The sequence below is a fragment of the Neolamprologus brichardi genome, unplaced genomic scaffold (assembly GCF_056152115.1).
Source record: "Neolamprologus brichardi isolate AB-2024 unplaced genomic scaffold, ASM5615211v1 NODE_ptg000031l+_length_7269946_cov_1, whole genome shotgun sequence".
Taxonomy (NCBI): Eukaryota; Metazoa; Chordata; class Actinopteri; order Cichliformes; family Cichlidae; genus Neolamprologus; species Neolamprologus brichardi.
In genome coordinates this window covers 4557501-4574805 of record NW_028270136.1, presented here as the reverse complement: position 1 = coordinate 4574805, position 17305 = coordinate 4557501, and the positions used below count along the sequence as shown (strand labels likewise).

Genomic DNA, 17305 nt, shown 5'->3' with positions numbered 1-17305 from the left:
GTTGCACATTCAGACACCACAGAAATAATCAAACACACATTTGGATTTGAACATGCACAACATGTGAAGCCGTATATTCCAGAGTTGCTAACGAGGGCGAGGTGTAAAAGAGCAGCGAAGGCCTGTGTTGTGTCCTGTGGAAGGCACTGACGTCATCAGTACAATCTCCTTTACTAATAACATCAGACACATTCAGTGCTAACGAGTACTAACGTGAGCTGATTGAACCTCGACATCATTTCTATGGGGAAAAGACACAAGACAAAAAGTAGTGAGGAGTGTGGAGCGCAGCCACTGGAGAGCTCGGCAGTAATCCCATAATATCCACTGGGGACACTAATCAGAGTGTGTGTGTGTTTGGTCAAAGCTAAGAACAAAACCAGGTGTGCTTAGATACGTATGCATGAGAGTGTGTGTTCATCACCACATCCTTCAGCTGCAATCAAAGGACAGGTGAGCATTCATGTTCGTGTGTTATGATAGAGGCAGCACTGCAGCGTGCTGATCATCATTCATCATCAGGAGAGGATTGAGAAGGCAAATGGTGTGTGTGTGTGCGTGTGTGTGTGTGTGTGTGCGTGCGTGTGTGTGTGCGTGTGTGTGTGTGTGCGTGCGTGTGTGTGCGTGCGTGTGTGTGCGTGTGTGCGTGTGTGAGACACAGGTTATTCAGTCGTCCACTCCGATGTTGCGGAACAGGTAGGACATGGACTCTCCGTTGTGGATGCGGCGGATGGCCTCTGACAGGATCATGCTGATGTCCACCGTCTTGATCTTTGGACACTGGAGCTTCTGGAGCTCGTGGGGAATCGTGTTGGTCACCACCACCTGGAGACGACGGCAGACGTGAGGAGGCGGCGGCGGCGCCGACGGAAGCCTAAGAAGGACAACTCACCTCATCGATTGCCGACTCCTCTATGAACCTGGGGGCGTCTGAGGAGAGGAGGCCGTGCGTCGCCATGACAAAAATCTTGTAGGCGCCTCTTTCCTTCAGCGTCTCCGCTGCGGCCACGAAGCTGTCCACATCATCGATGATGTCATCCTGGGGACAAACGGGCACGGTTTTAAATGCTGTGGACAGTCTGCCCCACCCAACCTTCTTTCGCTGTTCCTGATCCGGCTCAGTCATTTTGCCTAGCTCACCCTCTCTCAGTTCTTCCCATATGGATGTTGAACTTTTATTTCTATGTTAACATCGTTGGTCATTTGTTCCGGAAACTTTCATTCAGTAAATCTTCTAGTGCTCCAATTAATGATCAGTTTTAGAATCAACTGATTTGCACTCTCACCATCCAGAGCTGCAGTTTACTGAGATATGACAAAAGAATCAAACTCTCAGACTGAGCGTTTTCCACCGTGGACGCCTGCTGCAGGTAGAGCTTGTTTCTCTCGTACTTCAGACCTGCTTATAGAACAAAATGTCCGAGTTTGCGTCGGAAGTTAGCGACTATGCAGCTTACTGAGGCTCATCTTTGGAAAACACCCAGAAGCTGTTCTAATGGTCTGTACTGACACCAAGGTTTCAAACCTGGTCGTTCAGGGCTCAGAGGAGTGGGATCATTTTCCACATTACTCAATAACATTCCTCCTTTTCTGACTGAGTGAAAGAGTCGACCCACATCCAGACAGTTGAGTTCGACAGGACAATAATGAGCAAAATCAGAAGATTTAATGTTACTAAATATGTTACTGTAACAGCTGTGCAGCCGTCTCCTCTTTGTCCTGCTAGTCTTTAGGCCAATTTCTGCAGATTAGCAGTGACTGAGTTCAACTTCATGTTTGTATGAAAGACCTGTGAGCAGTGTTGCCAACTCCTCAGTAAGGAAAATCGCTATTGGCTGTCCTAAAAGTCGCTAGAAGTCGCCAAATGACGTCATCACCTAATTTGCATAATTGGTCATGCTAATGTAATTGTAACCTAAGTTGTTGGAGAGAGAAATAACATCGTGGAAGAGACATAAAGTGAGCAAAAAACGTCCTAAATGCATTTAGAGTTTATTTAAACTACAAATTAAATTTATTTTAGCAATTATTGTTTTTTTTAATGTCACAATTCCAACCCTGCTCCTTTATCCGGGCTTGGACCGGCAAAAGTGACCCGAAATAGGCACTCTGGTGGAGTTACTTCGTGTGTGTGTGTTTATAAGTAGTTTTAAACCTGATCCACAAAACAGCATAACAGTAAAAGAAGAACTGACTGCGTTACAGTCAGTGTGGGAGCAGCGGCTTCGCTCATGCGCGATTCATTTGCCGTTTGGACGCACAGGTGTAAACGTCTCCTGCCCTGATAGCAGCTGGGGGAGGACTATCCTCCACCCGTGAGCGCTTTGGCACGGTGAGGTGCCCATGGCAGCACCGCTGCTTGTTGAGAGTAAGAGCGATACGCGTTTTCACGTCAAAAAGTCGTCATAAATAAGTCTCCAATAACACCAGAAAAAGTCGCCAGATTTGTCGCTAGTCGCTTTTTAGAAAAAAAGTCGCTAAGGGGTCTGAAAACTCGCTAAATATAGCGACAAAGTCGCTAATTTGGCAACACTGCCTGTGAGTGAGTGAGTGAGCGAGTGAGCGAGTGAGTGAGCGAGTGAGCGAGTGAGTGAGCGAGTGAGTGAGCGAGTGAGTGAGTGAGCTGGCACTCCAAGAATCATTAATAGAAATATATTGTGAGGGAAACATGGAGGCCGTCCCACCTCGAGAGATCTAACCAACAGTCACACGAGGTCAGCATCGTGTGCTGAGGCACTGATCCATGACAGTTTAAAATACACATATACATAAAATGCAGGTAACTTTACTCTAACTGTGTTCATAGCAGCAGTTATCAGGGTATTTGTTGAGTGCTGGGACTGGTACGAGTAAACAGATTAATGAGGCTGTATAATGTGTGACAGAGATCAACATGCTGTTAAACTTTAGTTTAGGGCAAAGTCCCCATTCAGGTGTGTTTGACTGCGTTTTCATACTAACTACTGCACTACAGAGACGACTCCTGATTGGCTGGACTCGCTTTCTCACAGTTTCCTCTGTCTTTGTGAAAACGAGACGACGTTACTGCTAATGGTGACGCTGTGCTTACATCTAATGCTGCTTCACCTCAGAAAGGATTCAGCGAGTGACAGGGTGGATTAAAGGAACACGACTTTTCCTCACAGCAGTTCATGCTGATCGTGTTCGTGTTCGTTTGGGGCTTTTTTTTGTTAGACGGTTAATTAATTGCAGGGAGCTCACAGCTACATCAGCAAACCATTAACTTTCACTGTGAACTCATCATGGCTGCAGTTACCGCTGACCCAGTTTCCTGCAGACACTTTCACTCACACGCATTTTCAAGTGGGTAGATTTGACATATTGTCTTCATCGACATCCCAAAATTCAGAAACTGTGCGTCATCTCTCACCACTATGATGGCGATGCGTCCTCCGACGTCTCCCACCACAGTGATGGGGGGCTTCTCTTTAGGGATCAACACTGGAAAGGAGCACAGACAGTGATTCATACGGGTGCACAAAGTCCTGTGTGTGACGAGTTCTCTGCAAGTGTGCATTACATGGTATCTCCATGCTGGGGTGAATGGCTCCGGTGGTCTTGACGGTGGGTGGGGAATGTCGGCCGTCTACTTGGTCTGATTCGGCGTCCTGAGCTTCTCCGTGGATCACTGCGATACCCAGACGCAGCCGCTCGGCGAACGACTGAGCCCTGCAAAGTCAGCAGCGCTTCGTAACTTATACACAGATACACAGAAACCAGCCTGAACTCACGTCCACACTGTGACAAACATAAAAGCTACAAAAAGAGGCAACACGCTGGCCTCATCAGCTTGTTAACACAGGTAAAGGTGACTTTGTGAATACAGACGAGAGGAGATGAGCCCACCTTTTGGCAGAAGCTGGCGACTTGGCAACAATCACAGCGTTTCGGTAGTCGGGGATCTGAGGGGGAGGAGACACAGAACTGAGGTCAGTTACATACGGTTAAGCACACAATAGCTTATCCAATCAGAACTCAACAAGCAAGACTGTCAAGCTTCTTTGTTTCTCTACGTGTTGAAGGGGAATTCATTCCAATAAATATTAATATCCAGGTGTCAGCAGGGATGCCTGGATAGAGAGTTTAGCAGGTGTGTACTGCAGGTTACAGATTCCTACATTTAAATTTCATCCTAAATAATAATCCCAGTATAAAAATGGACAAACTGGTCTGTTTAAAGAAAGTTCAAAACAAGTTTCTTTTTTGTATAAAGTGACCTTTGTCCATGTGCTGCTTCCAGCAGAAGTGATGTTCTTCCAGGTGTGATGGTGCTCTGCATTATTACACTGACCCCGGTAGCTTTGGACCTTGTTCCCATTCACTAAACTGAATGTTGTATGTAATAGCAGGCAGAGCCGCTAACGTCAGCAGAACAGCCTCGCTAATATAAACACTGTAACTGTGGATGCTCGTGCTAAATGTGGTGCAAGTGTCAAAAAACGATGTCAGGAAATTACAGCAGATCCCTTCAGACTGGCTTTTGTTTACGAATGAAATTAGTAAGGAACACATGGCCATCTCGGGCACAGAAGCCCCTCCCACCTGCTCCCACCCAAGTCAGCCAATCAGAAGTAAGCTTAAAGGGAGAGGAGCTAAAATGACACAAGACGATGAACTAATGTAGAAAAGTATCAAAAAAGTATCAAATTTGTTAAAGTTAAGACTAGAAAGAATAAAAATAATAGAAATGAGGTGTGTGTGTGTCACATGTGTTTTTAGAAATGACCTCTTCCTGGATATATTGCAGCAGAAACGGGGAGGCTCTCAAATTGTCCACTGGGATGTTGAAGAAGCCTTGGATCTCTTTCTGATGGAGGTCCATGGTGATCAGGTGGGTGAGGCCTACACAAACACGGTCACGTCAGCTCGTAACATGTAACACTTCGATATGTGACGTTGGATAGTGTCCTGTCTTCTTCTTCAGTGCTTTAAAGGGACAAACTCACCAGCTTTACACATCATTGATGCAACAAGCTTGGACACGATGGAGCCCCTCTTCCTCATCTTACACTGCTTGCTGTAGGGGAAGTAGGGGAGAACGCCCGTGATGCTTTTGGCGCAGGACGTCCTGCATGCGTACACCATGATCAGCATCTCCATTATGGTGGTGTTCACGTCCCTGAAGCACAGAGAGACGAGCAGACGATTACACGTGAGGGACACGTTTCTGGGGAAACGTCCAAACAAATATTTGTCTTCTCTCTTACTTTGACATCGTTTGGATGACAAACACATCTTTGCCTCGCACCGACTCTTGGATCTGTACCCGCGTTTCTATGGAAACAAAAAGCGGATGTGAGAAGGAAAGAGCAGAGATGCGCTGAGCCTCGCCGGTACACGCCCCCTAACAAAGCCTACAGCAGCCTGTCAGCTTCATCACCACCTCCACCCTCACTGTCCTGAATCGTAGACACTAGCATTCCAAAAATGTGCTTCCCGGGAAAAACAGATGAGAAAACAAAACACTTTTAAGCTGAGCCAAATGCCCAGCAAACAAAGAGACAAACGCCGTGTTTTTACAGAGTTTGGTTACTCAAACAAGCTGAGCTGCTCACAAATCAAACAAATCATGGTGAGGAATTTCCATCCTACCACCTCTACTGCTACGAAAACCAGGATTTTCTCTCCATTTCCCAGCCGCACTAAATATTTTAACTTCTTCCACAATTGTGTGTCAACAGCTCCAAGCAGCAGCTATTCAAAAACAATGAAATAAAACCACTGAAGCAGCAACTTCCTCTTCAAACCAGCAGCGATCACGAGGCATGAAGGACGTTTTACTTTCCTTTAGATTCTTATACAACCACATTTAAGCAGAGCAGTCGACCCGCTGCTGACCATCAGGGGAAAAAAGCAGGTTTAACACACTTGAGAGCTACGTCCACGTTTTATATACAGGCTGTCTGCTCCTGATGACCAGCCGATCGGTCGTTTTAAGGAGAAGGAAAAGTAAGAGTAGTCAACTAGGGCTGCTCGATTATGGCAAAAATGATCATCACAATTATTTTCACTGAGATCTCGATTATTTGACGATATTTATTTAACAATAACAATGTTGAATAATGACTTTAAAGATTGTCATAAAATAATATAAAATAGTGCAAATACTGATAACAGTGCAAATGTTTGCAATATAAAAATAAATGAAAAATGTAAACATCTATGTTTAGTGAACTTTGCAGTGTTGCTCTGTGGTGCAGCTACGACACTGTAGCAAAGTTTACACACTGTGTCTACTTGATCCACGTCTGACTCTGAACCCATAATGTTTCCACACCACTCAAGTTTTTTTACCTCTTTTCAACCAACAGCAGTCACTCTGCTCTCCAAATAACTTCTGCTGAGCTTTCCGAGCTTCCCTCGGGTCCTCTTAATCAGCGGTCCCCAACCCCCGGGCCTCGGACCGGTACCGGTCCGTGAGTCGTTTGGTACCGGGCCGCGAGAGTTGAGGCTCAGGTGTGAAATGTATAGTTTTCAGTTTTTATCAGTTTTCAGCATTATTTTGTTATCGTTTTTATCGTTAACTCGGTTTTCCTGGGTCTTTTCACGTGTGTTATGAATAAATCTTCTTTTTTTTGGTACCGGTACTAGTTTTATTTTGTTGTATTTATCCGCGACACCTTAAAGGCCGGTCCGTGAAAATATTGTCGGGCATAAACTGGTCCGTGGAGCAAAAAAGGTTGGAGACCGCTGCTCTTAATTGTTGTGACACGTGTTCGAAATGCAGAGAGGTGCGCTCGATTCGCCACACGGAGCAGCGCGAGAGTAAAGCACGAGGGAGGGGCTAATAATCGGCTCAGTCATTTTTAATGATGTTGAAAGCCCAGATCGTAATCGAGATTAAAATTCGATTAATTGAGCAGCCCTATAGTCGACTGATCTAAAAGTAAGAAAAAGATTCTAACGAGAACACAAACAAAAAGCTGGTCATAGAAATGTTACACCGAACCACGAAGAGTGTGGTTAAGCATTGCTACAATCACATACAACTGCTCATTTCAAAGCTTTGCTTGTTAACGTTGTAGGAGCAGCAACCTGAGTCACACATATCCTACTACACACTAAGTAACACAACCCTCCGGACATGTTCAACCATTAAACCGTTAGATCTCCAGCCGTTACTGTTACCACAGTGTCAGACGTTTTAATATTAGCTGAAATACTTTGCTGTGTATAAATGGAACAAGCTACAATATTTTAAGTCTGTCTGCAACTACTCATGTTTTCTTCATTTGTTACGTATAATGTGTCATTTTAATGTGTAGCAGTCCATCTTAATGTTTGTACTTTGTGTTTTAAGTTAAACACACAGGTGTCAATGACACAATCAGGTGTCGTCATGTGTCACAAAAGAGGTAATAAAATGCAGCGTGTTTCAACATTAGATCCATATATCAGTGTAAGTTGAGTAAATATGGAAATTTAAGGTTATGGAAGTTGCATTTTTAATAAGCCCATGATGCACAGTTATTTATTATTAGAAGAAACTAACACAGTAAAGTAGCTACAGATTGTTATTTGCAATTATATCCTAATGCTGGACTAAAAAAAGCTTGTAAAGGGGTTTAGCTGCATCACTACTCAGCATGTTGTGCAGCAGCAGCACAGGTGCAGGTCACTGACAGCAGCAATGGCAACAGTACAGCCCTCAGATATGCAATTTATCTCCCTCCATAAATTCAACGCCATGTATTTATGGAGGGAGGTGCACAGGATGTTTTAAACAGCCGTATTCCTCACTATGGTTCAACCCTTCTGTCTGTGTTGGGAGAAACTGTTTACTGGAAACAATGGTTTACAAAGGGAAAACACTGGGACTCTAGATGCATTTTCCCATTTTGGAAAATAGCATTACAACGTTACAACAGTGTCACCAGGAATATGCCTGTTGGGGGACCAACAGTAACACCTAATATTTCCAAACCAGAGTACAGTGATACAGGTACAAGGCTGACGGCGATTCATATGAACATGTGCTGCTGGCCACGCTCACTAACGAGACGATCTGACGCCATGAAGCAACGCAGATTCTGAGAAACACTTTATTTTGTTTGTCACGGTTTTGTTCCCTCTGAGGACGTAAAAACATAAAGCTTTTCTTTTATATTATTATTTTGGTATATGTGCTGACCTGGCTGCAAAAGGAAACAGTCGCCTTATACACATCATGTATAAACTCAAAATGCACATTTCACTTAAAAATTAAGATGTGAACAAATCAACTTGTCAGATTCTCCTGTTTAAAAACAAAAAAGAAATAAATAAGTCTTCTCATCAGATATTGATGCTTCTTTTCTGTGTGACAAGAAATAGGAGACACATGTTTGTTTTTTAACTTAATTCCCAATAAAGCTGTTTTATTGATAACTACATTACTGCCTGTGTTATTGCTGAAGTCCTAAACGATCACCTTTAAAGTTGTGGAATTGAACAAATTATTTTACTGCTACAATATAATATACAGCATTAACATTGCCTTAACAATATAACAGACTGCTTCAAAAGGGCCTTAAGATGTTTAAACATGCAGGCACCATATTAACCTTTATTCCAGGTGCAGTTATAACCATTTTATACACACCTGGCAGTTTGTGCTTTTTAAGTTGAAGCTCAGTCAGTTAATTGAAGGTCAGAAGCTTCGTCAAACACATTTTGAATGAACGCCGGGGAACTTTGGTAGCACAGAAACAAGAGGCTATTCTTTGTGACCATATGGATCCCTCATATTACCATTATTTCACACAAAGGCACCAAGTTAATACTTTAAAAAGCTGCAGCAATACACACAAATATAAACAGTACTTGGTGACAGCTTTGCTTTTAGCCTCTAACCCTCTGGTGTCCAGGGTTTAACTGGCTGTTTCTGACTACTTTTGATTTGTTCTCTATATTTCACATTTAAAAACTGTTTATCTTGCCAATTTGTTATTTACTCATTTTGACAAACTGTAAATATTGTGCTTAAAACATGAGTAGAAAGTGATATTTTTGACTGTAAAAACCACAAACATTTTAAGGAATCTTTTTCATAACTTAAAATGCAAATAGAAATTTTACATTTTTAAAAAATATGCACAAGTTTTGCAAACAACAAAGTTATATGGTACAATCAGCTGTTCTGCATCAAAGAAGAAGGAACACAAATTATTTATGCAACTCCAAAAAATAGTTTGTGTCACTCTGACACAGAGGAGAACAGCACAGGGACAAACCTGCAGGTCTGACAGCAGCTGTGTCACTCAGCGTTTACACTGCAACCTGCCTTTGGTGGCTTTAAGGCAGCAACTGTGACGATCACTAGTAGAACTGACGCACAAAACAAAACAACGACTACACACTAACTACACAAGACAACACACTAACTTGAGACTCCAAACACGGCAAACGTCACAAATCTCTCAGTATCAAAACTCTCTCTCTCTCTCTCGCCGGTCACTCCTAAAACTTCCGCCTCTTCCCAAACAACCAGATGCCATATCATTTTTTGATTGGTCGACATGGTACATTTTTCCACCAATAGGGAAGGAGTGTTTTTTCTTTTTTCACTCACAAGCAAAGCGTGTTTGCTAGCGCTCTCCTTAGAAAACGCAGTTTTTACCGTTTCTTCCCGGAGTAAACGCCGCTGTTTGATTCAGAAAAAACAAACAAACATCGGTTTTACGTGGCCTATCAACACAATTTAAAAACTAGTATCTCTATAGTTTGAAGTCCGCACGTTGACCCAAGCTGAAATGGAGACCCCAGAGGGTTAATCAGAAAGCCTTAAGTTAGCTAGTTATGCATCGGGCTAATGTTAAGTAATGTTAGCTAAGCGCTGCCATACTGCATCACACTCAGTGCATTTCAATCATTTCTCCAGCGAGTTTGATAGTTAGCAAAATAATAATCATAATTTTTAAAAATAGCGTGTGTAACGTACACGTACTGGAAAATTATTTACTAGGACTCACCTATCATGCGACTGTCGTTTTCCATCAAACACTCATTAAAACAGCGACCTACAGGTATGTTAGCGCACTCATCCCCGACTGTCCGAGGGAGGGGCGGGGTCACACGTTGAAAGAGACACAAGGCAGCCAGGTGGGGAAATTTTGCTTTTTGTGACTCCTTTTATTTCTCTGATAAGAAAACTATTCAATCAGATATTTGTGGTGAATAAATACAATTACACTTTCAAGCACTTTTAAGCACCACATCTGAAATTCAACAACTTTTCAAATCCTTGAACATTCAATTATGCATTTTCAAGGATTTCCAGCACCCGTACGAACCCTGTCAAACCCATTCCCAAACACCAGTAATGAGAGAAACCAGTGGTGAATAATGTGAAATGCTTCGCGTTCTACTGCTTAGAAACTTAAAAATCAGCACAGTCATGGACCAGTGGACGGTTGTGATCTTCTAACAGGAAATTCATTTGCAACAGGAACAGACTCAGTTGAAACGGTGACCTTGTGTCTAGCACTGGTGTCATGAAAGGGGAACAAGGAGTTTCAGTTTCTGCTTTAAACGCTCTCGCATGCTCAACGATAAGTTTAAACCTACACTTTTGAAGCATTTTATTAAATGTACAAGGAGAAAACTCCACAAATACAAGCAGAAACACTTATATAATATGTTCCATAGAGATTTGTCACTTTTTAAGGGGAAAAATGTTTTTTTTCAAGAAACCTAAATGTGTGACTTGCAGCTGATTAAAGGAAGTTTTTGTACAAAAATCAAAGACTTTGTTTCTAAACGTTTGAGATTAAATATAGGATGGCAGTACTAACTCTTGGGTGGGTGAGAAGGATTGAATAATACTAATAAAAATGTTTACATATCACACACTTTACAACAGACTTGAAAGAATTCAAAGAACATGAAGCTTTAACTTTCAAGTTAAAGTAACCTGATGACAAACACAGTAAAACTAGAAATCAGTTTTCAGTTTGCACTTTACACGATCTCGTCCACTTTAGTTCAGACGGCACCAAAAGGCTGTGAGCTTCATGTATCTGGAATTACAGCTGCAACTAACAGCATTCCCCAGCACTTATTACTCTGCCATGTAGTTTTATTTAGGTTATTGTTGTCCATCACATCAATGTCCACCGCCCATTTTTACCTGCTCATCTAATTGTCAAAAGCCCAGAGAATGAATTTTTTTCCAAAACAGTTGCAGATATAATTGTTGTTAATTGACAAAACAGTGAACTACATATAATATTGTTTCTTATGCAGATGATGCGTTTACAACTCTTCTATAACTCCAAGTATCGCCTTGTACTCTGGTTTTCACTGGAGCCTCGTTCTCAGCATTCATTACTCACAGAGCGATTTCCAAATAGAATATTTTCATTTAAGCTTTTCTAGCTGCTGCAGCTTTAACCCTTTAAGACCGACCATAGAACCAAGTTCGCCAGAGCTTATATTATATGTTTACATGCTGTGGAGCCATTTTTGGGAGCATTTCAAGTTGATATACATCAATACAACCATTACAGCCTAAATTTTAATAATATGTCTGCATTAAGTGCATAGTAATTACATAAATTGCAAAAAAGGGCAATAAACTACAAAAAAATTGAAAATCGTTTTTGTTTTTTTAACATATATTTCTAGTTAGAGAAATTTAAGAGGCTTATCCCTCAAAACTGTAAATACAAAAAAGTTGCACAAAATAGTTTCCCACCACAGGAAATTTATTTTGAGTGTCTTCATAGTTTTATTTTTGAAATACACCAATTTTTATATACTGCAGGAAAAACAAAAATAAATATTATAATGCAAATTTGCAAAAAAGCAGCATCTGCATCAAAATAAACTATTTCCAGCAGTGCAATATGAGTCCTAAGCATCCCAGAAACGACACAGAAAGTCATAAAGTCAAACATAACTTTTAAAAACACCAGTATAGGCTCATGAGGCCCTGATGGTAAAAAAACTACATTTCCGCGAAAATGACGTCACTTCCGGTTTCAGGCAGGTCATGGCGGACATGCGATAGTTCGCGCTGACGTCTATTCCAATGTAGGAAGTGTTACAAACAGCTGATCGGATCAGCAAAGCGTGTTTCTGGAATATTATGTTTTTGTTGCTGCAAGTGCTTTTTATGCAGTTTTTGCAAAGCTATATGTGGAAGGAAACTGTGACCGAGGACAAGCTGATGGCATAAGATGTAAGTACAACTCCTCCGGTTTCATATGCAAAAAACATTATTGCGCTAGCTCACGTGGTTGCAGAGCTACAGGGATTTAAAAATAGTTATGCAAAACAGAGCGTGCTGCTCTGACCGGTTTTAAAGGGTTAAACTAGGAAGACACTAAATGATTGTTTTTAAAGAATCTTGCAGCGTGTATTATTATATGAGCTTACCTCTGTTAGCTTCCTGGTACACCTGCACCTTGCCAAGCTCCACCCCTAAACGCCTGAGAAAGAAAATGACAAAACAACAGTAATCAAGTTTAAACCTGAAACAAAAAAAGGAATTTTTAAAAAACAACCCACAACCAAATATATGTATAACATTTAAAAAATATTCATTTGGGAATGCAATAAGAAGCAGTGTTTACATGCTGGTGCACAGTGAGGTATTTAGTGTCCACTAAAGCAGCCAAACACTGTTTGTTCTATAAACACAGACTCAAATGTCCTTGTGCAGTCCAGGTTTGGACACTTTAAAGTACGTTTGGACTGTAGGAATTTTCAGTTTACACAGAACATGATGAAACACTAACAAAGCAACCACACGTGTTCTGTTAAAATGAGGCTACACACACTTTACCCATTATTAGTTTAGCTCTGCAGACAGCTGTCTTTTGAGTCTTTTATCTCCCTTTAATTAGAAAACGGTTCCTTTTTAAAGGCTTGTGCAAAGATGGGAGTTAAACGCATTTGATGAGCTGGTGACAGGGAAGGTGGGCGGGACAATCGTCCTGTTGTTTTGGGTAGGTGGCTAAAAACAGAAAAGACAGCACATAAGGACGGCGTATGTAGGCTCAAGGTATTAATAAACACAGAAGAAGCATTTAAAGTTCCAGGTGAATCTCCAGAACTGGGAACATAAGGTCATCCTTAATAATCCTTTATTTTCAGTCAAATACAGAATGATTTTTGGCACTCTGGGGTAACACAATTTATGTAGACTAGAAGATGTGAACATGAAGCTCATAAAGAACCTGAGTTACAGAAAGAAACCTTATGCATCGACATTGATCATTTCCACAGTTTAAACACACACTGAGAGGGGCATGCATAATCTGACACCAAGCTGCAGGAAACTGTCGTTGTTAAACCGTTACTGTTGTTGAGTGATTACATTTTGCTAGCTTTGAGGAAGCAAGAGCAAAACGTGTCTTCTTGACACATGTGCAGTACATTCAGGAGTCCCTTTTTTACCATATGAGACAAAAGAAAGGAGACGAGATTCTCCTGGAGGACGTGTATGGGCTTTGACTCTAAAATAACCCGTCTTGCTTTGTGTGTCTGAGTGCATGTCTAAGAACTTACTCTGCAATCCTCTTGCCCAGCTCACGGCTCGAGGGGTGCGAGTTGGCGGTGAAGATGACCAGGCCACCCTTGGTGTGGTTCATGTCTCTGGGGTCTCGGCCGCTGCTCTCCCCACACTCAGGCAGTGGATCCCTGGGCACCCACGCTGCACTGAGCCCTTCCTGTAACAAAAGAGGAGGGCGGTTACTTCCTTTAAAAAAAGGTCCTCCAAAAAATGGAAACAGGAAACAGATTTGGTTTAGTCCTTAAAGACGTACAGTCAGAATGCCACCTGTAAACTTAATGACTGCAACATCATTTAACACCTCAGTTTATAACATTGATTACAAGCTTAACATGTAAACTTTTTATGAAATCTGGAAGGAAAATAAAAAATAGACAGAAAAAATAATGGAATAAATCCTAGATTTAAAACTAAAACCAACTTTGTCGTTTTACTGATGTCAAGACCAGGAACCATCTTTCTTCTAAATGGTTTAGTGGTCACTGCCAGACTTCCCTCTTTTTAAATGATCGGGAACAGTGCTTAGTTTCAATGCACAGCAATCACCACTCTCACAATTACTGAAGTTTGAAACTCACTCTGCAAACTAATGTTTCTGGTAACAGCAGCCTCCACCACTGAGCGACAGCACTGTAGGATTCATGGTAGAATCCTTTTTTCCACAATATCATCAATAAAATGCATATTTGTTAAAACAACATCGGCTCTCACAAAGAATCATGTGATCCTGCAGAAAGCAGACACCACAGCTTCGCAATGCAAGCCCCGTTTACCCAGTCACACAAAGGTCCTTTTTCTATGCCCGTCTCACATGTGCAATTCAATTTATTTATAGAGCGCCAAGTCACAACAACAGTCGCCTCAAGGTGTTTTATATTGTAAGGTAGACCCTACAAGAATACATTTAGAGAAAAACCCCAACAATCATATGACCCCCTATGAGCAAGCACTTTGGCGACAGTGGGAAGGAAAAACTCCCTTTTAACAGGAAGAAACCTCTGGCAGAAGCAGGCTGGGGGGGAATCTGAACCAGTCACAGCCGGCCGTATGTGCACACATACTCACACTCCAGTAGTTGCACTGGGAGCAACTCGGGGTTCATTATCTTGCCCAAGAATATTTTGACATCCAGACTTGGTAGCGACTGGTAGACAACGATCTACCCCCCAAACCACGGCCGCTCCGAATCATTAGCCAATGAGCAAGTGCTTTCATCCATGCCGTCTGCTTGGTTTTGTTTGTTTTTGTTTTACAACCAACACGCATCTCAAGAACAGGACTTCAGAAACCGATGGCTGACATCACAGAAGTTGCATCCATGTTTTATAACAACTATGATCCAAATATATGCAACTCCCGCCAAGTTAAACCATTTCAATAAAAATACACCAAACATCTAAATGTACAAAGTCTAGAAGACTAACATTATGTGACAAAGTAACATTTAATGATAAAATTTGAGTATCAGATTACCACGTGTGGGACTGGGACAGGTGGTTTGTTGTTCAGTTTATTTGCTTGTCTTTGTTTAAGTTAAAATATGATAAATATATTTTCTTTTTAAGGTAAGAATTAAACAAAAAGGCAATAAGCTTTTATTATGGGGGGGCTCCTTATCTTTTTTTTTTTTTTTTAAACACAACAACATCTACTGAAATGCCACTTTTAGCTTCAAAAATCATACTTCTCTTCACAGTGCCTTACACGTCTGTCTTGCTGAATAAAAGGATTTGCATATGTATTAGAAACTAAAAATGTTATAGTTTGGAGTATATGCAGCAGGAAAGGCTTTTAAATAGGTCTGCTTGTGCATGCATATTAAAACTGTAGAACAATAGAGAAAGCAAAGAGACTGGGAAACAATGAAGTGTCAATACAAACCCAAATGTATGCGACCACTCTATTAACTATTTATTTAAATACAAAACACTGTTTTGAGATGTGCACGACGTTTAATAAGGTACCTCTATAGCATGTAATAGGTGGTATAAACAGTACAAACAGTCACGACATTAGCTTCCTCGTGTTGCTAAGCTAGTCGGATTTCACAGTGCATGATGCCATTTGTTATTCGGGAATGAATACGTTAAGAAGTCAAGCTGCGTGGTGAAACTGTGTCTGCCATGACTATTATACACAAGAAAGTAGAGGAATAATAGCCCATTCAACCCCAGCTACCACCAAAAAGTATAGCTGTAACATCATGATATAGCTTTAGGCTAGCCTGTGTTACCATAAGTACTAACGCGATAGCTCAACACATAATCTTGGCAAGCCAAAGCTCGTGAATGCGCGAGTTGATTCTTCATGCGTCGGAAAGCAAGCCTGTCTGTACGGTAGGCAGAAAACACAACCATTTTTTTTTTTTAAAAAAATCCAATAAATGAAGCAAAACTAACACGACTCCTCACCAGCTTGCGTGTTAGATCCGGTTACAACCTGCAACCAACAGTATTTGATTGTACGAGCCTCCGTCGGGCTCTTTCCAACCTGTTCCCCTGACTCGAACAGACTGTGAGGTGAGGTTTTGACGGACGTATGACTCAACCAATCAAAGACTAGAAAATTCTAAAGGGTCGGCCTTAGGCTGCATTCAAGTACTCCGAAAAATATTATATTTAAAACCCGTAGACAAGACGAGTTATTAGAGACAAGCGTTTTTTTTTATCATTAGTCGCAATTACATTTAAAATGCTAAACGGAATACATTTTTCAGCGAGGTTTATTAATATGTTGTATTTCTCCTTCATGTTTATTCGTTAAATCTTATTTCAAATTGCCTACAACTGAAGTTGGCTAATTTTCAGAATTTCCTGAAGATATTGAACTCAACCTTTACTGCTGTCGTAGTGACACATGAATTTCAAAACACTGAGCAATAGCAATGGCTGCTCGGTCACAAGTGTTTTATAATGTGATTTGCCCCTTTTGTTTAGGTCTTTATGTATACACAGGTACAAATTACTAACGAAGCCAACCATATACTTATATATTTACTCATATATTAACCACTTTCTACATAAAACTAGGTGTAAAATCCCCAATGCTTTTATCCATCACAGATTTCTGGGAAACATTTGTTTTACCAAGGTTCAAAGACTACCCAATAAAGGTGTGTGCTCTTGGACCGGCCACTTGAGGGCACTCTGTTTTTATGGAAGCTTCACTCGAACACTCCCAGCTCCAGCACATGCTACATGAAGTGACTTTCAAGCTTTAAATAAACATGATTTCATGATGTAAAACAGTCCTGCTGCCTAATTAGAATTACTACATTTCCCCCCTATAATTCAACCCTTATTCATGTGACCCAGACATGTAGATGAGTACAGACAAATCAAATGTAGTTTGAAGATATTTATTTCAGTGGAAAAAAACTCTTGTTTTTCTCCTTTTTTCTCATTCTTTGTTGTGAATGTGAATTTCACTAAAGTGTCAAGTGAAAAGTGTCAACACGTGCTCAAAGATATAACAAGAAAGACAGCATCCACTTGTCTCTGAGACAAGTGGCTCATGAGTGTCCAGTGTACATATATTGAATCCACTTCTGAAAGCCTCTGCACTTAGCAATAACAGGAGATATGCAAATAGAAACAGGGGGGAGGGGCTGCAGGTAAGCGCTGTCTAAGTAAGCTTCTATACAGCAGGCATTAGCATTAACACGCCTCTGGGGTAGTGGGGTTCTTTTGCATTGACAGAGGCATATTTATAAATACTCTACCGGTACCATACGGGCTACTCTTTAGAGTTCTTACATAACTCGCTGGTTATGTGGAGGAGGAAGAGAGC

At 41.2% G+C, this 17305-nt stretch overlaps 1 protein-coding gene across 1 annotated transcript; it reads right to left on the bottom strand.

The window, feature by feature from the left end:
- Positions 1–612: 612 nt before the first annotated feature.
- Positions 613–16045, bottom strand: prpsap2 (phosphoribosyl pyrophosphate synthetase-associated protein 2). The gene is made up of 11 exons (XM_006805104.3): positions 15928–16045; positions 13513–13673; positions 12379–12431; positions 5229–5295; positions 4968–5140; positions 4748–4863; positions 3868–3923; positions 3542–3690; positions 3392–3462; positions 893–1039; positions 613–825 (listed from the first exon to the last, which is right to left on the bottom strand). The coding sequence occupies exons 2-11, from the start codon at positions 13593–13595 to the stop codon at positions 667–669; spliced, it is 1074 nt and encodes a 357-aa protein (XP_006805167.1). The 5' UTR covers positions 13596–13673; positions 15928–16045; the 3' UTR covers positions 613–666.
- Between the last annotated feature and the right edge of the window lie 1260 nt (positions 16046–17305).